The following is a 23641-nucleotide window of genomic DNA, read 5'->3' as shown; positions in this document are numbered from 1 at the left end:
ACTGCTAGAGATAAGTCCACATCAAAATGCAACCGGTTCACTTTTTAGGCTGACTTGCAACATATACATATATTTTGTCTTCAAGGACATTAAACGTGTGTAGTAAATTTTGTTATTTTTTTAACACTGCTGAGACAATCCAGTTGGCAGAGAAAAAGGTAGCTATGCAAAACCTTTAAATACACATTGACAATACCCTTGTTCATATCGTATTTGTGTGTATGTTTGTATAAAAGCAACCTAATTAGAAAATCTAACTTGCCATTGCCATAGTTGCATCTCAAATTAAAAAGATGTGTATGCATCGCAAATGTGTAAAATACATATCAAACTCTGCTAATTCTGCTTGATTCTCCATTCTGCTTGACCTAGCAGCCGAACAGGAACCAATCATGAATAGTCGTCAGTACATGGCAAATATGATGAGCATTTTTGTTTTTCCAGAAGGCACCCGAATGCAACAAAAGACTTACTTGAAGCTGTCTTTATCCATCCCCCATCAATACAAGACAAAATACATTCTGATTAGATCCCTTTTTTGTGCCTATTATAGATGAGAGAGAGAGAGAGACACACACACACACACACACACACACAGAGAGAGAGAGAGAGCAAGAGAGAAGCAGAGCAGTGTGGCAGCCATCCAGGCAGAAGGAGAGGAAAGACCGAGTCGACGCAGCCTAAGCCGAGCACGGTGATGTCTCTGCGGGACGAGTTGTTGAAGTCCATCTGGCACGCCTTCACGGCCCTGGACGTGGACAAGAGTGGAAAAGTGTCCAAATCGCAGCTCAAGGTAAAGAAAAAACCACGACGACTTTTTGACTAAACTTCCTCTTAAAAGAACAAAAATGAAACACATGGATGCCACCCACCTGCTTGTCAGCTTATTTTAGACACAAAAGTTGATTATTCATAGGAATATCAACGTTAAAAGTGAACATTTGTTACTCTGAAGTCGGGAAATGGTCGGCAGACAGTCACAAGGCAAGTAGAACAACGATATATTGTATAACGTTGTTTGAGCCTGTTTTATATCCAAATATTCCCACAAAACTAATCAGTGAGCTAAAGAGAAAGCCACGAAATGATTTTAACCACATGAGGTCGATGTTAAAACGTCACATTTTGTTGTCTTTGATCAACTTGGGGCATTGAAGCCACAGGGATGCCAGTGTTAAGGGCAAAGCAAACATGGCGCACCCCCTCACCTTTATTAATAAAGTCAGTATAGTAAATCTTGGTCACTGATGGTGTAGTGCTACACTCGCCTGACTTTGGTGCGGGCAGCGTGGGTTCAGGGAAGTCTGGGCTTCCCTGCTCAAGTTACTGCCCCCGCGACCCGACCTCGGACAAGCGGAAGAAAATGGATGGATAGATGTGAGTCATACCTTATTAACAGAAAATTAATACAAATAGATGTTACCTATCTTTTTTAATTTATTGTAAATGCAAAATAAAACATTTTGCCCTGCCTTTTTAATAACAATTGCCTTTTTAATAACAATTGCATAATAAGTTAGATTATGACAAATGTGACTTGCGATGTAATAGTTTCTTTACATAAGAATTGAGAATACAAAGTAAAAAAATGACCAAAATAAACACGCGTGCTTTAAATTTGCCTGTTGATGGGTTTTTCGCCACAGTGAGTGTGACATCATTTTGACATAATTAGAATTTGTCATTCAACAGAATCATATGTGATCCAAACACAATGACAGTGCACGTAAACTTCATGTCCATGTTTTTTTTTTTTTTTGGCATGTTTTTTTTTAGGTGTTGTCGCACAACTTGTGTACAGTGATGAGGATCCCCCACGACCCCGTGGCTCTGGAAGAACATTTCAAAGATGATGACGAAGGGCCAGTCTCCAACCAGGGATACATGCCTTACCTCAACAAGTTCATCCTGGATAAGGTTAGCACGTGGACATCTACAGTGGCTATAAAATGGCTACGCACCCCTGTTCAAATGTCAGGTTTTTGTGGTATAAAAAAAAATAAATAATTAGACCAAGATAATTTTCAACATTTTTACCACCCTGTACAACTCAATTGAGAAAAAAACATTTTTTGAGAGAGGAAATAATGATAAACAACTGACATAATATGGTTGCACAAGTGTGCACACCCTCTTGCCTCCGTGGGGATGTGTCTCTGTTCAGAATTAAGCAATCATATTCAAACTTGTGTTAAATGAGAGTCAGTACACACCTGCCACAATTTAAAGAGCTTCTGATTAACCCCAAATAATGTTTGGGTGTTGCAGTATGATCTTCCTGACATTTTTGCAGTCACATCTTGGACCGTAAGCCATGGTCCGCGGAGAGCTTCCACAGCATCAGAAGAATCTTATTATTGAAAGGAATCAGTTAGGAGAAGGGTATAAAAAAATTTGTAAGGAATTAAATGTAACATGAAACACAGTTAAGACAGTCATTCATCCTCAAGTGGAGAAAATATAGCACAACAGAGGCATAACCAAGAACTGGAAAGGCCTTATATTAGCATGGTGGTGGTGCCATTATGCTACAGGGCAATTTTTCTAACAACTGGAGCTGGGGCCTTTGTCAAGGTAGAGAGAACCATCAACAGTTCCAAATAGCTGTCAGTGTTTGCACAAAACCTTCAGACTTCTGAGAGAAAGCACAAAAAAATGTCAGGGAAGGCCTACTAGAACATCTAAACTTTATCTGAAATTAATCAGGCACTTTAATTGGTAGAAATTAACATGGTTTTGAATGTGATTGGTTAATTCTGAATTATATATGTTTATTTACAATGTCTGTCTGCCTGCCTCCCTATCTATTGGTCGATCGATCGATTGATCTATCGATCTATCATCTATAGCTCTATCGATCTAATCGATTGATCTACAAACAACAGTGCATTCATGGTACTGTGTGTCTGTTCCTCGGTGATGATGCCACAGGAGCTTGCTCTTCCTTGTGATTTTATGTTGTCTCTATGTCAACGCAAGATCCCTGTTCACATTTCAAATGCTCATTCATTATTGGGACACACACATGAATCCTATTGATTTTGAGTGACTTTTGCTCCCTCCCTCGCTATGTGTGACTTTTGGTGCTGTCAGGAAATACAAAAGTAGTGATGTAAGTTCAGGACGTGTCGTCATCATCATCCTGCACATATGTGCATTCACACACGTACATAGATAAAGTGATGTGATGGCATCATCGTAGTGTGGAAACTCCACCCTGGTACAAAAGCAGTCACTTTTAGTACTGTGTGTGTGTGTCTGTGTCAGGGTGCTATCTGGTCACATGACTCCACAAGGCATCCCATTGTGCACATGAATGGACTCTTGAAAAACGCTGGGTCACATTCTGTGTCAATGCCATCTATGGAGAACAGCAACGTGGGGAAAAGCTGTGAAAATGTGGGGTTAACTTATCTCCCATTCTGTGTTGATAGTTTTTATCCAGCATAAAGTCATTGGGAAAAGGTAGAAAATGCCATTTTTCCAGGCAGCATGAAAGGGCCAACCATTACAACATTGGTCTCCATGGAAATGCAAAGTTTTCCAGCACAGCTTTGCCGCAAAGCTTCCAATGGAGCGTCTGCGCTTTGAGGAAATACTTTTATTTTGGTTTGAAAAAAAGAAGAAGAAGGGATTGTCTAGCATGCATGTTAATCTTTGAGGGAGGCGCCACTCTCAACCTTTTGGGGTGGAGTGGCACAAGTTTCCTCACAAGCTTTAAGCCCCACAGAACACAATAGCGTGTTGCATCACATCCTGTCTCTGTGTGTGCGTGTAGTACTTCTAGATTATACTATTAGGAAACTCATGTTAGAATGTTGTCTACTAGAGATGCTTAACTTCCGGTCCACTCATTTTGTGTCAATGTGTCCTCTGAGCCGCCTGAGTGCACTCTCAGCTTGCCACCTGTCTCCATGGTGACGGTTGTTTCCCCCTCTGCGTTCCACACATTTTCTCTAGAAGTTCAGCATGATTTATTTTTGCTGCCGTTGACACAGCTACTTCTCCTTTTTGGCACTACACAAACAATTATCTCCACTAGCCAGAGCCTCATTGCTTCTTTGATTGTGACATTGAGATTCATGCTTTATTCATGGCGAAATGAGGAAAAAATACAGAAAATGTTTTAAAAAAAATATTGTCCTGTAAAAATCATCTCCGACAGAATTTTTAGCTTTCAATTTACTTCCAAAACAAAGAAAACATATTTTATTTTACTGATTTAGGAAAATCTTTATATTCATGATAGCAATTAAAAAAGTGATTTTTTTTTTTATACAGTGTGATGGAAACACAAAACTTGTTTTCTAATATAAAAACAAAATTCTGCGCTACATATTTTATGTTGGACAGCAATGATGGAACGTTCATTAGAATGTAGTTTTTCTGTCTATTTTCATCTGAAAAATATTTTTGTTGTTTTTCAGATATAAAAAGCATAGAATTTGGAGACATTCTTTTTGTGGGAGAGTTGTTGTTGACAGTTGTTTTATTATTATTTTAATTGTTCAGAATTTTCAGAAATTTTTTTCACAAATGCTCCCCTCCCAAAAGATTCCAATAGAATACTTTTATACTTTTAGGATTTGTGTTTTATTTTTATCTGCAACAAATAAAAAAATCACCAGGAGAAAACATGTAGCCCTATTTTTTTAAACCAGAAAACCAACAGAAATATTTTTTTTCAAATAGACATAATAATAAAGAATAGAAAAAAGCATCACTGTATAACAAAAAGCATGCATCTCCATTTTGTGTTTTTTTAATCCTTAAAAACAAAAACAAAAAAACTTGAAAATTTGAAAAATGAAAGAAAATCCCCCCCCCCCCCCCCCCCCCCAAAAAAAAGGTACCTTTATTCTGATCTGTGCTAAAATGTCGGTCCCACCCCTGCTCAAAGTGTCTTAAATTGGTTCAGTAGGTTTTTCGTCATCCTGCTAAAAAAACAATCGGTTAAAAAAGTGATTGTTATTTGATGCCATGATTTGTGGAAACATGACACTAAAAGTCGCATATATTGACAACTTTCAAATTGCGTGCGGCAGGTGACGGACAACTTTGACCGGCAAGACTTCGACAGGATGTGCTGGACTTTATGCTCCAGGAAGAACCTGGACCAGAACCAGCTGCTCATATCCAACGAAGACGCCTTCAAAATCTGGTGCATCTTTAACTTTTTGTCCGAGGATAGCTACCCACCGGTCATCGTCACGGAGGAGGTGAGCACTTGCTGTGTTACAGTGTGGCACTCGTGGATTAACCACGCGTTCATGTTGGCAGAAAGACGATTGGCCATTCAACTGATGGTCATTCAAGAACAGGAAGTTGGAAACTTCCTCTTCTGCTACAATTGCGGGAAAATTTAGGTTTTGACAAACATCGTTGATCACAGGAAGTTTGTTAAAGTACACACGCTCATACAGTGGGTACGGAAAGTATTCAGACCCGTTTAAACCCGCTTATTTTTTTTCCTCATTAATGTACACACAGCACCCCATATTGACAGAACAAAAACGGAATTGTTGAAATTTTTGCAGATTTATTGAAAAAGAAAAACTGAAATAGTCATACAGCCATAAGTGTTCAGACCCTTTGCTCAGTATTTAGTAGAAGCACCCTTTTGAGCTAATACAGCCATGAGTGTTTTTGGGAATGATGCAACAAGTTTTTCCACTCCTGGATTTGGGGATCCTCTGGCATTCCCCCTTGCAGATCCACTCCACGTGAACGTTGGTGCACAGCCATTTTCAGGTTTCTCCAGAGATGCTCAATTGGGTTTAAGTCAGGGCTCTGGCTGGGCCATTCAAGAAAAGTCACGGCGTTCTTCTGAAGCCACTCCTTCGTTATTTTAGCTGTGTGCTTAGGGTCATTGTCTTGTTTGAAGGTGAACCTCCGGCCCAGTCTGAGGTCCTCAGCACTCTGGAGAAGGTTTTCGTCCAGGATATCCCTGTACTTGGCCGCATTCATCTCTCCTTCGATAGCAACGAGCCATCCTATCCCTGCAGCTAAAAAACACACCCACAGCATGACGCTGCCCCCACCATGCTTCACTGTTGGGACTGTATTGGACAGTGATGATCAGTGCCTGGTTTTCTCCACACATTCCACTTAGAATTAAGGCCAAAAAGTTCTATCTTGGTCTCATCAGACCAGAGAATCTTATTTCTCCCCATCTTGGAGTCATGCAGGTGTTTTTTAGCAAACTCCATGCGGGCTTTCATGTGTCTTGCACTGAGGAGAGGCTTCCGTCGGGCCACTCTGCCATAAAGCCCCGACTGGTTGGAGGGCTGCAGTGATGGTGGACTTTCTAGAACTTTCTCCCATCTCCCGAATGCATCTCTGGAGCTCAGCCACAGTGATCTCTGGGTTCTTCTTTACCTCTCTCACTAAGGTTCTTCTCCCCCGAATGCTCAGTTTGGCCGGACGGCCAGCTCTAGGAAGGGTTCTGGTCGTCCCAAACGTCTCCCATTTAAGGATTATGGAGGCCAATGTGCTCTTAAGTGCAGCATAATTTGTTTTGTAACCTTGGCCAGATCTGTGCCTTACCACAATTATGTCTCTGAGCTCTTGAGGCAGATCCTTTGACCTCAAGATTCTCATTTGCTCTGACATGCACTGTGAGCTGTTAGGTCTTATATAGACAGGTGTGTGGCTTTCCTAATCAACTCCAATCAATATAATCAAACACAGCTGGACTCCAATGAAGGTGTAGAACCATCTCAAGGATGATCAGAAGAAATGGACAGCACCAGAGTTAAATATATGAGTGTCACAGCAAAGGGTCTGAATACTTACAGCTTTGTGATATTTCAGTTTTTCTTTTTTAATAAATCTGCAAAAAATTCAACAATTCTGGTTTTTGTCTGTCAATATAGGGTGCTGTGTGTACATTAATGAGGAAAAAAATGAACGTAAATGATTTTAGCGAATGCCTGCAATATAACAAAGAGTGAAACATTTAAGGGAGTCTGAAAAAAAAAATTAATACTGTGAGACGAGCATTTCAACAAATGCTATCCCGCATCACAAGCATTCATACTAGATATTATCCATAAAAAAATTTGACTGCTGAAAGACAAACAAAAACTAATGCTTTTTAAAAAAAGTGAATGCTGTGAGACGAACATTTTACCTAATGCCATCCTGCATCAAAATTATTGAAAATGCTTGGCATTCAAACAGCAAGTTATTATCAATTAAATAATGCGAATGCGAAGAGACAAGCATTCAAACTAATGCTAATCTCCATAAAAAATATGTGAACACAAAATACAGTATGTGAGTGCTGAGAGACAAGCATTCAAGCTTGCAGCTTAAACTGTGCTTCGTAAGCGTGTCTCTTTGTCTGTGCCATTTTCGGTCTTTAGCCAAACCGATGTTGTTTTGCGCAATGCACATACCCGCACTATATACCTACTGGGGGCGTGGCTTTAGCCTCCTCCTTCACGGACCCTTTCCCTGTCACCAGCCACATCTGCTTTTCCTCTGGGTAAGCAGCGTGTCGGCAGGAAATGCTAAAAAAAAAAAAAAAAAAAAAACTCAAGCGGAGCGTTCATCACACAACAACATTTATAGATGTTGGAGCTCGGTGCACACATAAGGCGCGGTGCATTCTAAGACTTTTAAGTGCGCCTTATGGTTGTGAAAATATGGTAATTTTACTGTGCATTAAGAATGTATATGCTGAGACAAGCATTCAAATTAATTTCACCATGCATCAAAAATATGTGAATGCTGAGAGACAAACATTCAAAGTAATTATATGCTGTGGAAATTTTTAACACTTGTGCATCAATAATATGGCAATGCTGAAAGTTGAGCATTCAGGCTGATGCCTCTGTATTGTCTAACAAAAATGTAAATGCTGACAAATGATGACAAAATCATGCTATTACACGTAAAACAATTTAAACTGACAACCATTAAAGCTAATGCTTTTGTGTCAAATATTCAGAATGTAAATGCTGAGAGACAAGCCTTCATAATACATCATGCATACAAATATATGAATGCTATAAGAAAAGCATATTAGCTAATACTGTTGTGCATCAAAAATATTGAGAATGCTGAAAGACAAGCATTTAACTAATTCTACAGCCATATTTATCGTTTGGGCTCGCAGACATCATCTCTCAGCATTCATGCGCCATGTTCTACCTCCATGTTTCCAGATGGAGTACTTCCTGCGTAAGATGACGGAGGCGATGGGGGGCAGCTGGGTGGAGGAGCGCTTCGAGGACTACAAGCTGCAGATGCTCTCGCAGCAGCAGCAGAGTATCAGTGTGTGGCAGCTCATCACTCTGGTGGGCTCCGGACACTTCAGCAAGGGCATGGACAGACAGACCCTCTCCATGGGCATCCACGAGCTCCACCAGGAGGTCATCTTGGATGTGCTCAAGCAGGTCCGTCCTCATTTGCCCATTTAAAGCATGCAGCAAAACTTCAAACCTTTGACTATTATCGGCAAGGATGCCTCGCGACTGGAATGATAAGCATGTTGAGATTGTTGTTGGATAATAGCTTGCATGAAATACACCTGATGGTGCTATTTAAACCATGCAGAAAAATGTCACACCTTTTACTGTTTTTTGTAAGTGTCTCGCTACTGATATGATAAGCGTGTTGTTATTTGTGTTAGATAACAGCTTGTATAAAATACAGCAGATGGTGCTATTTTTCCCCATTCAAAGCATGTAGCAAAATTTTACCTTTTGTTTTATGAAAGGGTGCCTCATTACTAATATAAACATGTCATGATTATTGTTAGATAATAGCTTTGATTAAATACACCAGATGGCGTGACCTTTTCACATTTAAAGCATGCAGCAAATTTTTTTCATTTGTTTTATGAAAATGTGGCTTGTTACTGAACTAAGCATGTCATGATTGTTCGATAATAGCTTGTATGAATTACACGAGATAGCGCTACTTTTCTCCATTCAAAGCATGTAACAAAAATCTACACTTTTTAACTGTTCTCTTCCATGCTTACTTACTTTGCCTATTTAAAGTGACACAAAGTTGTCATTTCAACAGCAAGGCAACGGGTACTTTTTAAGACGGGGAACCAGAAGGTGTGTTCCAACTACAGGGGGATCACACTCTTCAGCCTCCCTGGTATGGTCTATTCGGGGGTTCTGGAGAGGAGGGTCTGTCGGGAAGTTGAATCTCAGATTCAGGACGAGCAGTGTGGTTTTCGTCCTGGCCGTGGAACAGTGGACCAGCTCTTCACCCTCGGCAGGGTCCTCGAGGCCGTTGAACAGGGGACCAGGTCTATGCCCTCAGCAGTGTTCTGGAGCGTGCATGGGAGTTCACCTAGTCAGTCTACATGTGCTTTGTGGACTTGGAGAAGGCGTTCGACCGTGTCCCTCGTGGAGTCCTGTGGGGGGTGCTTCGGGAGTATGGGGTACCGAACCACCTGATAGGGGCTGTTCGGTCCCTGTACAACCGGAGTCACAGTTTGGTCCGCATTGCTGGCAGTAAGTCGGACTCGTTTCCGGTGAACGGTTTGACTCCGGCAAGGCTGCCCTTTGTCACCGATTTTGTTCATAACTTTTATGGACATAATTTCTAGGCGCAGCCGAGGCGTAGAGGGGGTCGTTTGGCTGTGTGGTGGGTGCTCCGGGACTATGGAGTACCAGACCCCTTTATAAAGGCTGTTCAGTCCCTGTACAACCAGTGTCAGAGTCTGGTTCGCATTGCCAGCAGTAAGTCGGATTTGTTTCCGGTGAGGGATGCAGTCCGCCAAGGCTGCCCTTGGTCACCGGTTCTGTTCATTACCTTTATGGAAATAATTTCTAGTCGCAGCCAAGGCAATTCAAGCTGCGATCTTCCAACCCTCGCTGGACCGGTTCGTTGCAGAGTGTGAAGCGGTTGGGATGAAAATCAGCACCTCCAAATCTGAGGCCATGGTCCTCAGTCGGAAAAGGATGGAGTGCGCTTTCTCAGTCAAGGAGATGATTCTGCCCCAAGTGAAGGAATTCAAGTAACTTGGGGTCTTATTCACGAGTGAGGAAGAATGGAGGGGGAGATCGACAGGCAGATTGGTGCAGCGTCTGCAGTGCTGCGGACTTTGTGTCGGTCTGTCATGGTGAAGGAGAAGCTCAGCTGAAAGGCAAAGCTCCTGATTTACCGGTTGATCTACCTTCCTACCCTCACCTATGGACACGAGCTTTGGGTCGTGACCGAAGCAACAAGGTTGTGGATACAAGCAGCCGAAGTTAGCTTTCTTTACAGGTTGTCCGGGCTCTCCCTTACAGATAAGGAAGAAGCTTGGTAATCCAGGAGGGGTTCAGAGTCTAGATGCTGTTCCTCTGCATCGAGAGGAACCAGATGAGGTGGCTATCTGGTTAGGATGCCCCCTGGACACCTCACTTGTGAGGTGTTCCGGGCACGTCCCACCGGGAGGTGGCCCCAGGGATGACGCAGGACATGCTAGATAGACTATGTCTCCTGGCTGGCCTGCGAACGGCTTAAGATCCCCCCAGAAGAGCTGGACGGAGTGGCTGGGGAAGTATGGGCTTTCCTGTTGAAGCTCTTACCCCTGCAAACCGACCCCGGACAAGCGGAAGAAAATGTATGGATGGATAGCAAAGCAACCTTGCAGAAGTAGTAGATGGGTTGGAATTTTGTTACATGCTTTGAATGGGAGAAAATAGCCCCTGCTGGTGGACAAATAGTCCAAATTGAAATGTTAATGTAAATGACTGCAATAGTTTATGTTCAGATAAATTTCACAGGGCTACATGATGAAGAAAGGCCACAAGAGGAAGAACTGGACGGAACGCTGGTTCACACTGAAGCCCAACTCCATCTCCTACTATGTGAGCGAGGACCAGGCTGAGAAGAAGGGGGACATCTTGTTGGATGAACACTGCAGTGTGGAGGCAAGGAGAAGCTCCTTCAATAGAAAAGTAAAAACGCTGTGGTACACTGAACTGAGTTGTGGTACTTTTTAGCCTCTGGCGGACAAAGACGGGAAGAAGTGTCTCTTCTTCATCAGATCCTCACACAAGAGTTTTGAGATCAGTGCGTCGGACAAGAAGAAGAAGCAGGAGTGGATTCAGGGTGAGTGAGTGGACTCGTTACCTGTAAACCTCACACAGACACAATACATACTGTGCATCCAGAAAGTATTGACAGCACTTTTTCCATTTTTGTAATATTACAGCCTCATTCCAAAATGGAATAATTATTTATGTCCCTCGAAATACACACACCATAATAACATGCAAAATGTTTATTTTTATTTCATTTATTTATTTTGCAACTGTATTAACAATTTAAAAAAACTAAGAATTTACATGTACATAAGTATTCACAGACTTTGCTCAATAGTTGAGAACACATTGGGCAGCAATTACAGCCTTTTTAAGTCTTTTTAAATATGATACCACAGGCTTGGCGCATCTATCTTTGGGTGAGCAGTTTCACTCACTCCTCTTTGTAGCCTAAAAGACTGGTATCGACTCCTCAAAGATTTGGTTTTGACTTTGTCCCAACTCCTCAAAGACTTAGACTTGACATCTCGGAGTCTTGGTTCTTGATTTGGTCTCGATAGCTCAAACCTTTGGTCTTGACTTTGTGTCAACTCCACAAAATCTTGGTCCTGATTGACATTTATTACAACTTCCTTTTAACTTCATGCTTGGTTTGTCCTTTAACATACACTGTCAACTGTGGACCAACTGAATTTACCACAGGTTGTTCTTCAATGGAGCTGTAAAAACATCTCAAGGTTTGCATGTAGAAACAAGATGCACCTGGGATTTTTAATTTTGTGGCAGGCTGGGATTACTTATTTAGATGGGATGTCTTTCTTTTTTACATTTTTAATACATTTACAAAAATGTAAGAAACAAAATAAAACCTCGTCGTTTTGGCATTTTGTGTGAAGAATTCTGAGGGAGAAATTAATTTATTACATTTTGGAATAAGGCTGTAACATACCAAAATGTAAACAAAGTGAAGGCACAGCGAATACATTCAGGACGCAATGTGTATACATACATACTACTCACAAAAACTTGAGGATATTAGGATTTGGAGTGCAATTTAAGGATGCACCTAAAAGTGACTGTAACCTTTACTGGTGAACCTTTTTTTTTTTTTTTTATATATGAACTTAAGCTTCTTTAAACTTTTGAATAAACATGTTCAACGTTACGATACTTTTTTCCACAACTTGCTGTTCTTTACCAAGGAGCTGAATGGCAAAAATCGCGACAGGTGTTTGATACATGATTGCTGTGATTTTTGCTGTTCAGCTCCATGTGAGAGAACAGCAAGTTGTGCAAACAGTGCTGAAACATTAAACAGTTGGACATGTGCATTTAAAAGTTTAAAGAAAGTCAAATTAAGTTCAGCAGGAAAGGTTATAGTGCATTTAAGATTAATCTAAAAAGTTCACCCAAAAGCTCAATAGCCCAACATTTTGTGAGTAGTGTATATAAGCGTCATTTAGTATGTGTGTGTTTGGTGGTAGCCATCCAGACGTGCTTGAACCTGCTGCGAGTGGGCCGTCAGGCGCCGCACCGCGAGTTGCGCCACAAACGTCGGGAGTTGCGCCTCAAGCAGCAGGCTGACCAGGAGGAGCTGCGGGTCAGGATGAACGAGCTGCAGACGGCCAACGATGCCAAGCAGCATGAGCTGGAGGACATGAGAAAGGTGAGGACCATCAGGAGGAGGACGCTTCCTCTTTACTTTTAGTACCTCTGCCAAGCACAAAAGCAAGAGCTATTGTTTTGATGGCCAATTGTTAGCTAGCAACATTACCCATAAACAACTTTTATGGAGAGGCTGTTTCAGGCAATAACCTGATAACATATTGGTGTCCATCTAGCAATAATGTCAATTTTTCCCCATGCTCCAGAATAAGAACGTACAGTCCTATTGTACTAGGTAATCCTCCATGAAATAGTTTTTCTATGTAAGATCTAGCACCTTACTGGTAGTACTAGTAGCACACAGATGTCAAGTAATGGATGATTTTGCTTCACTAGTTACTGTACGCATGCAGAAATATGCAGTAGAGGAAAAAAACTTGACTACTAAGACAGTCTGTCTACCAGTACTCCCTAGCTGTTCGACAAGTGCCCTGAACTGTATCACTAGTGAGGACAAAAAGTGTACTAGGACATGGTCTTATGCTAGATATCAAGGATATGGAATAAATGCTCAAAGAGCTTTCTATAGTGATGAGCAACCTTCCACGTGGATAAAGACTTCACGTGACTCTAACCAGCCCCATTGTTATTCCTAACAGCACCATTGTTCTGAGGCTACAACGATGCTTTGCCCTCGCTGGCCAGTTTGACGCCGCGTCATGAATACAAATAGCATCCGCAAACCCCCCTCCCGCCACATCCACGCCCCCCAGCTCATGAATAATGCGCCGTTTGTTGTCATGCAGGAATGCGGATAGAAGCAGGATCGGTCGCCTGGTCGGTCGCTGTTAAACGTGCTCTTCCGGTTCGTATCCCTAAACCGGACTGTCCAGCACACTGCTGACAAGTGGATTGTGGCGCTAAAGTGACTGTTTTCAGTTTGGTACACATGTTAGCATTGGCATTAGCAACTTTTCCTCTATAAAGAAACTGGTCACCATGACGTGACATTAATGAATCGTCCACCAACTGGGGTGGGAATTAACCAAGTACAAGTATTTCATTACTAAACTTAATTAGATTTCTGTACTTCACTTAAGTATTTATTTTTCGGACACCTTTTCTCTTTTACTCCCTACATTCGAAAACTGATAATTATACTTCCTACTCCGTACTTTGTCAAAATAGGTTTGTTACTTTTGTCAAACTACACAGATGATGGCACAACGTAAAAAAGACAGAGAGAGATTAAGTCAACCACGGTAGAGAGCTTGATGGATTGGGATCTTGGGCTGTTACGTATATTTCAGAAGAAACCAGGGACAGCAGCGGCATGGACGAACGAGCTGTTGGATGGATGGTGGATAGACAATCATATGAGCCAGGAAACATTAACAATAATAGCCCAACATGACCTTTGAGAAAAATGATTTGTGGCGAATATGTCATCGTGTCAGCCTAAAATCCACCAACTGTAATTTTTAGTTATCATTAGGCTATTTATGGCACGGTGGCCGAATGGTTAGAGCGTCAGCCTCACAGTTCTGAGGTGCGGGGTTCAATCCCCGTCCCCGCCTGTGTGGAGTTTGCATGTTCTCCCCGTGCCTGCGTGGGTTTTCTCCGGGCACTCCGGTTTCCTCCCACATCCCAAAAAACATGCATTAATTGGAGACTCTAAATTGCCCGTAGGCATGACTGTGAGTGCGAATGGTTGTTTGTTTCTATGTGCCCTGCGATTGGCTGGCAACCAGTTCAGGGTGTACCCCGCCTCCTGCCCGATGACAGCTGGGATAGGCTCCAGCACGCCCGTGACCCTAGTGAGGAGAAGCGGCTCAGAAAATGGATGGATGGATAGGCTATTTATTTTGTGTTACTCAGTTCACAAAGCGTTAGCAAACCTATGGCAACACGTTTTGATAGCTAAAAGCAGTCAACACAATAGCTAGCTCCAAAATAACGTGACATGAAATGTGATTTTTTTTTCTTCCCCTCAGTAGGACCACTATGTGATAAAAGTGAAGTTTTCAAAATGGGTTTTGTTGACAGTAAAAAAAAAATAATAGTTTTTAACAAGTACATTACAGAGTCTGCACTTTTAAAGTACAGGATTGGAACAAGTATTTGTATCCTACATTTACCAGTATCTCTACTGCAGAGCAGTCCAAGTACTTTTGCCACCTCTGTCCACTAAATTGCATGCTTTCCAGCAGTTAACAGCCTTAGCTTAGTAAAGGACATAGGACACCCAAACAATTGTACGTGTAGCTCCATGATGATATGGGATTTTGACAACAATATTCAACACAAGATGGCAACTTGGTCTCTCATTCATGACACCATCAAGATGTAAGCATATAATGTCGCCAATATTGAGACAAAGCAGTTGTCACTCTGGCTGACTATTTTGTTTTTATTGCTTGAGTGAGTGTCTTTTGTCAGTCACGTCATGGAAAGTTAAATGTCCCTTTGAATGTTTTGTTTGCCATGCTTTACTATTAACAGTGGTTAATATGTATTTATACTTGTATGACAGATAATGCTAACTGTAACTCAGAATATAGTCAAAAGACTCGACAGGCTGATTGCTTTGACTATCAAAAGGTGAGCTATATATACTAAAGCATATTATTACTATTAACTAACACTAACCCTAGAACAGATTATTTCTATTTCCTATGGGGGAAACTGACTGGTGCACTGAAACAGATTGGGTTTCACTCCATTGTCGGTCAAGTGGGCGCACAGCATGTGTGTGCGTGGGAGTGTACGTCTGACACTCTGGTGTGCTCACCGGCTGACACATTTTGTCTTGGTGCTGAATGCACAAACACTTGGCACTGAGGTGCGACTCTTTTGTCGAGCATAGTTGGTGAGTGCATGAATGCACAATAAGAGCGCACACATGCATGCACACAGACACACACACAGTTAGACACTGTGCAGAAGTAAATAGAGGGCATTATTAGTTTGTTTGTTGGCATTGTTCATTGTATACGCTATTGTTTCTCTTATCCTCTCTCTCTCTCTCTCTCTCTCTCTCTCTCTCTCTATATATATATATATATATATATATGTATAATCTCTCTCACGCACATACACACAAAATGCTTCATCATGGTCTCAAAATGGCCATGTCGTGCTTTGCGTCATCTTACTAGCTTGTTACTTGCCACTTGGCTTCACACTGGATGAACTGTGACATACTTTAAAAAGCAAGTATTATGAAATTATTTTTTTTGGATTGGCCCAGCAGTAAATGGGGTAGGATGTGTGCTGGCTCACTGCATGAGACAGATCATCCCCTAAAACAAGCCAATGTAACCATGGCAAAAATATGCTGTAAAATATGTCTAAAATTCTTGATCCTTGAGGAATTTTGACAAAAGCCTACCACAGACATGTTACTAAGATCCCTGAGAACAGTTTAAAATTGTGGGAAAAAAATACATTATATCTCCTTTAAAATGACATCGGGTGGATAAAAACATTAGGACAGACCTCTTAATCAATTACAGGTTGGATCGGGCCTTCTTGTCGCCCTCGAATCTGAATGTTTCTCACTATTTTGGACAATTGTATGCGTCCAACTTTGTGTTGGTACTGCACAAAGCAAGTATGCCTATAAAAGGCAAGTTTGAATGACATTGGTGAGGAAGAACAAGCCCATGGAAACACTTTTGTGATGAACTACAACAGATGCCAACAAATGTACATAAATTCCCACTGACACACTCAAACATCTTGTAGAAGAGTGGATGCTGTTAGAGCCTCTCGGTTTAAATGGCCTAAAACATTTAATATATCCCTTGGTTAATTGATTTATTTTCAATAATGTCTTGAATGTGCTTTTCTACCTAATGTGTGGTCGTCAGGCTCTGGAGGAAGCGGCAGCCAACGCAGCAGAGGAAGAGCGGCGGCGGCTTCAGACCCAGGCCGACCTCCAGGATCGCTACAGGGTGGACCTGGAGAGAGAGAAGATGGTGCGTGCGTGCGTGGACCGTCGTCCATCTTCACACTCAGCGGACACAACATTAGGTACACCTTTGTGTGTTCTCCACACTTGTTCAGGTGAGGCAGCAGATGGAGGAGCAGGTGGCCCAGAAGTCCACGGAGCTGGAGCAGTACCTGCAGAGGGTCCGCGAGATGGAGGACATGTACCGGCGGCTGGAGGACGCCCTGGAGGACGAGCGGCGCGCCCGCCAGGATGAAGAAACTGTCCGCAAGCTGCAGGCCAGGTCAGTTGGCAAAACTATTCGAAAATATTTGTCGTATTTGTCTGTCATGCTTCAAATTTGCTAATTTTCCTTAAATTGACCTAAAAATGTCCGCTTCAAACCAAAATGGCAAACATCCGGTGTCCTTTCAACACTTAAACTTCTGTGAAAAATTTGAATGGAAGTGTTTGTGAATGGGTTATTTAAATGTGAACTATAAATATTTCCTGTTATGAGGGGAAGGAAATATGAGATTTATTCTTCTCTCTACTTCTTTTCATTTGAATTTTTCATGTTCATGTAAATGTCTTTTTCTTATGAAATTATTATTATAAATATTTCATATTCTAATATAGTTTTGACCCTTCAAGCTCGTCATACTGGCTGACGTACGCGGTAACCAATTCATGTCCGGTTTTTGGGTCTCTCTGCTTGCTTATTGTGTAGCTGGCTGCTGTTCTATTATTTTCTCAAGACACTTATTAATTTACGTGCTAATTTGCTGTTCATAGTAACGCGGTTCCACCCAGAGTTATGTTAAAAGTATACTGTACACCTAAGCACTTATTCTGGTGTTTCACCACTCAACATTTCACAATAGCTTAGCAATTAGCATGGCTTCTCCATATTCCCTTGTTATCGCCTCTTGCTTGGTGTGTCATATGCTTAGTTACTTCTCATCCAACTTTAGTGATACCGGTACGTATCTTAAGTGTAACTTATTTGCCGCCATGGAGGCAAGGATTTGTTACTTAGAGGAGAGGATCCCCACCGCGGTAGGATTGTGTTTTGACTCGAAGCAAGTTAGATCAGCGCGTAGTTCCCCCATTTCGCGACGCGAGCAGCCGGGAAAGGAGGCAGGACGGGTGACTGTGCGACGTGGACGCAGAGTTTTTTTAAACCAGCTTGGAGCTGATTGGTTTGCGTGACCTGTACACGAGTATGTGGATACTATAGATTCTGGGTCAGTCGGGAGCGCTGCAAAAAAAAAAAAAAACTACAGCTTTGGCAATCACATCATTGCGTTGTCTGAAGTCACAATTTTGATCATCCATCCATCCATCCATTTTCTGAGCCGCTTCTCCTCACTAGGGTCGCGGGCGTGCTGGAGCCTATCCCAGCTGTCATCGGGCAGGAGGCGGGGTACACCCTGAACTGGTTGCCAGCCAATCGCAGGGCACATACAAACAAACAACCATCCGCACTCACATTCACACCTACGGGTAATTTAGAGTCTCCAATTAATGCATGTTTTTGGGATGTGGGAGGAAACCGGAGTGCCCGGAGAAAACCCACGCAGGCACGGGGAGAACATGCAAACTCCACACAGGCGGGGCCGGGGATTGAACCCGGGTTCTCAGAATTGTGAGGCTGACGGTCTAACCAGTCGTCCACCGTGCCGCTCAAGTTCGATCAGAAAACCATAAATCATTCAGCCCTCCTTAGAGGGTGAATTTTTTCCAAAATTCTGGGGTGCACACTTGAACTTGGTGGGTCATTACACTTTGTTGCCATGCTGAGCTAACATGCAATGACAAAAGAAGAAGAAAAAAAAGTCTAATTTAGCATCACCCATCTGTATAATATATGTGCTTCAAATTTGGAACAAATCTCTAGGAAGAGTTTGTCTTTGAAGGACCCCTGAAAATGGCCACAGGCAGCTTCAAATCAAAATGGCTGACTTACTGTCTATTACTATGAGATTGTTTAGTGGGTTTAATCATGATACACATGCCTACCAAATTTCATGTTGTTAAGTGAAACTTGATTTGGGTGCAGGATTATCAAAAAAAAAAAAAAAAAGAAAACAATGTTTGGTTCTCCAAGTGAAATGAAGTCTGTTCATATTAATATCAGATTTGAATGTCCTGGGGAGAATGCTCTCACAAGCAGTCACATATCCAACTTCCACTTTGACCTTCCTTCCTCTCTGCTGACGTTGACTTTCCTTACCAAGAGAGTGTATGTGTCGGCACAATTTGACAATATGGCAGACGCTGAGTGTTCAAAGTGGACCCCACACATTTGAAGAACATAAACCAGGAACTGTAATCAGACAAAAGTAAGACTGCACACCAGTGGTTCTCAAACTGTGTTCCGGGAACACCTGAGGCTCTGCAAGATGTAACTTTGGAACCGCAAAATAATTTCCAATAAATTATGACATATCATTTTTACATTCTTAAGTCCATATATATATATATATATATATATATATATATATATATATATATATGGACTTAAGAATGTGCACACACACATACAAATAAATCAAATATAATTAACCAGTTACTCCTGACTTTATCTTAGCTTTGGGCCAATTAAAAACTTTATATGATTGTGATGTAGCACAAGCTTTTTTTTTTTTTTTTAAATAAGACTAAAGGGCATATTATTACAGAAATGATTTTTTTTTAAATAAGAAGTTATGAATTAAATTAACTGCTGTCTTAAATGACACCAGTCTTAAATGATGTTGGTGCTTCAGTGGCCTTGGACTAGATGCTAGACTTTATCTATGCTTCGCGTAGCTAGCATTAGCGGCTAATGGTGGCCGCGGTTGGCGCAGGTTGCTGGAGGAAGAGGTAGCTAAGCGGGGCGAATTGGAGGAGATCCACCTGAGGCAGCAGCGAGCCATCTCGGAGACAGAGGCTGAGAAGCAAGAGCTGCACAAGGAGCGGCTGGCCAAGGAAAGCGCCCTGAAGGATGCCATGACGCAGCTGGAGCAGCTGGAGCAGGACAGGCAGGGGGCCCTGGAGCAGTACCAGGTCTCATAACACACACCCCAGCCACAATATGATTAGGAGTGGATTATTACCATAATAATAGTAATAATATATTTCTTTTGTGCGAGTCAGACAGTGATAAAGAAGCTGGAGGACGCCACCAACAACACAAAGACGTGGAAGCACAAAGTGGCCGAACATGAGGGCTTCATGCGCCTCATTCAGCCAGGTAACATTGAAAATTAGTCTTCATGTTATTTCATGACTTTTACTAGATTTCTTCTAATATTTTTGTAGTTTATCTAATGTATTATATATATATATATTATTACTATTATTATTATTATATATTTTTGATCTAACATTTTTGCATTTTCTTATATAATTCAAATATTTATTATTATATTCTTTGTAATATCTTTTTGCATTTTTCATCAAATATTGTAGTATTTTCTATTTTTAAATTTTCATCTATTTATTTATTTTTGTTTTATTTAAGTATTTTTTGTAATACTTATTTTTAATCAAATATACGGTATATTCGTTGAAAATCCAATATTTTTGTCTAATATCTGAGTATTTTTCATATATTTGTATTTTTTTCAAATAGTTATCTAAAATGTATTTTTGTGCTATTGATGTCTATTATTTTGTATTTTTGTGCTACTTCTGTCTAATCTTTCTGTATTTTTGTTGTATTTGTTTTTATTTTATTTTCACATAATTTTATTTTAGCCATTTTATATATATATTTACTTTGTTTCTATTTATTTATTTTTATGTTTGTATTTTATTCTGATATTAGTGTATTTTTTGTTGACTATTTTTAGACATTTTGGTAATATTTTCAGCATTATCGATTTGGTTCTAGGAATGTTTCAGACCATTGCCATTCCCATGCGCAAATTGATAGAATTCTTTTGCTTCAATTCTCATTTGCTCATGTAATGGTGATATAATATATACATAGTGTTTCATCACCTCATCAACACATGAGGCCTAGTGCGCTTTCCAGATGTGTCACTATGTATTCAGTATGAGTTGCTAACATATTTTTCTTCCTACCTGTTAGGCTCCAAGGGTCATCAGATGATCACAAACTGGGGCCCGGCCGCCTTCTCGGATGCAGAGCTGAGCCTGAGGGAGAAGAAATGGCAGGAAATGAAGAACCAGGTGACACAGGCGCAGTAGACAACAGCAACAAACATGTCCTGTTTTTACAAGTTGTTCTCACCACCTACCTAAATTGTAGGCAACCCAAAATATTAGGAAACATCATCTTAATAAAACACTGAACTTCAATATTGTGTAATGGCGGCCATACCTAATCAAGTGTCCAATACTTTTTGTCACTCATAATTACAATAATTTTTGTCACTCATAATTAAGATTAATATGTAAATATGTTATTTTTGACTCTTGAATAGGTATAACTCACATGCTAATAATGACTAGCAAACACTTTAACACTGTTGTATTTAGCATAGCACAAGCGTGTGATGTCACTTATACATGTGAACAAATATGAACTGTGGAATAAAAACTTGTTGGAAAACTCCGCGAAATGACTTGAATTTTGTCATGCGTTTCGTCACTTCGAATATTTCTATTTGTACTTAGTGTCTCAATTTGGGGCTACCTGTTCCCTATATGTTCAGTAGAGGGCGCCACAGTCAAATGGTAAATTAGTGTTCATCAACGTCAGTGTCTACAACCTGGATTAATGGAACACTCCTGTACAACTTCATATCCCATGACTTACTTGAATGCATTGTTTTTGGTTTTTAATAAATACCAAAATAGAATGAATAGAATAGAATGATCTAAATAGGTGTAAAAAGTTTTTACATAATTCTACTTCTACAAAGTCTTTTTAATGTCACTTGAGGGAGTTTCAAATGGGTGGAAAATTTCTGGAACCTTTTCATGTGTCGCTGAGAAATTTTGGGAAAACAACCATTTTTCTTCAACCTTCTTGTTGTGTAAATATAATAGTTGTGATTTTCTGAAATATTTTAGTTTTTTTCCTAATATATTAGTCTAAACTATATTAGTGTATTTTTTTTAATTGTATTTGTCATCGAATATTTTTGTGTAATTTGTATATTTTGCAAATATTTTTTAGTATAGCTAATATTTGTCATCTAATATTTTTTTTATTTTTTCCAAATATTTTGTTCTAATAGGTTTTTATTTTTTTTCCAATTTCTTTCTAATGTGTGTATTTTTCATCTGATATTTCTGTCATGTTTTTCCAATATTTTCTTCACTAATATTTTTGTCTATACATTATTTTTATTTTTGCTAATATACAGTGGGTGTGAAACAAATATTTGATGAAAACCTCTATGGCTTTGTATTTGCCAATGTTTTGTATATTTTTCTAATATCCTTATGTTTTTACCCACAACATAGGGTGTTTTAATTAAGGGGGGTTAACTGGGAATTTGGGGGTAATTTATACAAACAGGATGAAATTGTATTTAAAAACAATTTTAGGGGTGGGGTGGTGAATTTTTGACTTCAGTTGGAGCGTGGACTGAAATGATGACATTCTGCTTGGTTGTTCCCTTTTTAAATGCACGCCGATTAATGCCTGCAAATTGCCACCATTCTAATTGTGGTAATTTCCATGGAAAAACATGAACAACCCTAATCCCTCAAAAATACAATTTTGTGTACTCATGACCCTGCACTTGTAGTTTGGGAACAAGACGTATCTTTATCTGATTTCCTTGAAGCAGCGGCATGTGTAAAGCGTGCTGTTGGCAGCAGGGGGCAGCACAGACACCAGAGAGAAACCCTAGTGGTCAACAAGGTGAACTCTGAGTGAGGGAAAACTACAATATCTGACATCAATTATTTGAAACATGATTGTAGAAATGACAAAGCCAAATTCCAAAGGGTTTGCTTCATGGTGCGTGATGCGGAGCATCTGGGCCAACAGTGGAGTCAGTCGTAAAAGACTTTTAGGTTTGGTCATCGTCAAGTTCGGGAAAAAAAAAAAAAAAAAAAAAAAAACATTTGCAAGATTGTGAGGAGGACAAAAAGCAGGCCGGGATTTGACTTTGTTCAAGTGTTTGTTCTGAAGTTTCACCATACACTTGCTTTTTTTTCTTTATTCTTTTGGTAGCATTTGAACAGACGCGAGTCCATTAGAATTTGCTCCTATCACCGCTTCTAAAAACACAAAACTGCTTGAACAGGTATTGGCGCAAAGCCAGGGAAAATCTATCCGGACACCCTGTATACAAAATTACATATTTGCATATTTGCGGTTTGCATATTTCCGCTGTTTCCAGAATATTTTGGGGGACCCTACCCTCTGTTATTAGATAAAAACAAAAACACCTACGCGCTATGCTCAATATTATTTTGGTGTCAAGGAAGAATGCGGAGGGGAGTTGAGACCAGTTAGTAAACAATAATCGGGGGAAAAAAATGCTTTTGCAATCAAATTAAATGCTAAATATTTGTTTATGCGATTATTCGATTCTAAAAATGTTCCATAGTGACTATGGACACTCTGGCGTGATGGCCATAAAGCTTCTTAAAGTCGTGCTGAATTGCAGTTGGGGACAGAAAAAACTTCTCGGCGGGCAGCAATTTTGTCAATTGGCTGCTGCTCCAGTGGGAATGAATGCAAAGTCTTAACTGTCAAAATGCTGACGGCCTCTCGTCTGTCTGAATGACTTGGGGGGGGGGAATACAAATCTATGATTTGTAACCTTCTGTCTGTAAAATCATCTTCCTCTGCCTCGCTTCGTTCTCGCTATCGTGCTAACGCACCGCCACAGACCAAACAAGCGGAGGAAAAGAAAAAAAAACAACACAACAACAATGTGGCGTCCAGATGCGCTCGGCACACATCGCGCTCACTTTTACGCAACAAGACGATAGCATCATTAACGCCGAACGCCGCGCCACATGTGCGCTGTCAAAGGCCCCCCCTGCGTCCTCCTCACCGCCCCCCAGCGGCGCCTGCATCCCATCACGCCTCTGGCCTTTCAAACATCCTCGCACCGGAGGTTACGAGCGCCTTGCGGCTCGCGTGCCGCATTCCAGCGACGTGACGCTCAGCACAAATATGTTCAAC

The 23641-nt window shown here is 40.8% G+C and overlaps 1 protein-coding gene across 2 annotated transcripts; it reads left to right on the top strand.

Annotated features, from left to right (window-relative positions):
* The first annotated feature begins 564 nt into the window (after positions 1 to 564).
* swap70b (switching B cell complex subunit SWAP70b) lies at positions 565 to 21103 on the top strand. Of its 2 annotated transcripts, none has more exons than XM_061774014.1 (12): positions 565 to 793; positions 1777 to 1917; positions 5046 to 5219; positions 8172 to 8402; positions 10740 to 10886; positions 10959 to 11067; positions 12464 to 12666; positions 16478 to 16585; positions 16674 to 16840; positions 19389 to 19587; positions 19678 to 19774; positions 20618 to 21103. In XM_061774014.1, exons 1-12 carry the CDS (start codon positions 698 to 700, stop codon positions 20734 to 20736), a joined length of 1791 nt encoding a protein of 596 aa, XP_061629998.1. In that variant the 5' UTR covers positions 565 to 697; the 3' UTR covers positions 20737 to 21103. The 2 variants fall into 2 exon arrangements, with proteins under 2 accessions (XP_061629998.1, XP_061629999.1); XM_061774015.1 differs by having other exon boundaries at positions 575 to 793; positions 12485 to 12666.
* Positions 21104 to 23641: the final 2538 nt, after the last annotated feature.

The sequence above is a fragment of the Phyllopteryx taeniolatus genome, chromosome 5 (assembly GCF_024500385.1).
Source record: "Phyllopteryx taeniolatus isolate TA_2022b chromosome 5, UOR_Ptae_1.2, whole genome shotgun sequence".
NCBI lineage: Eukaryota > Metazoa > Chordata > Actinopteri > Syngnathiformes > Syngnathidae > Phyllopteryx > Phyllopteryx taeniolatus.
Note: the sequence above shows the minus strand (reverse complement) of the source record. Positions and strands in the feature narration are given on the sequence as shown.

Bases quoted from the DNA above. Each gene is read 5' to 3' on its own strand.
- swap70b (XM_061774014.1), top strand. From the start codon at position 698: ATGTCTCTGCGGGACGAGTTGTTGAAGTCCATCTGGCACGCCTTCACG. The intron at 8,403-10,739 runs GTCCGTCCTCAT...TAAATTTCACAG, and splicing joins TCTTGGATGTGCTCAAGCAG to GGCTACATGATGAAGAAAGG. The intron at 11,068-12,463 runs GTGAGTGAGTGG...AGCGTCATTTAG, and splicing joins GAAGCAGGAGTGGATTCAGG to TATGTGTGTGTTTGGTGGTA.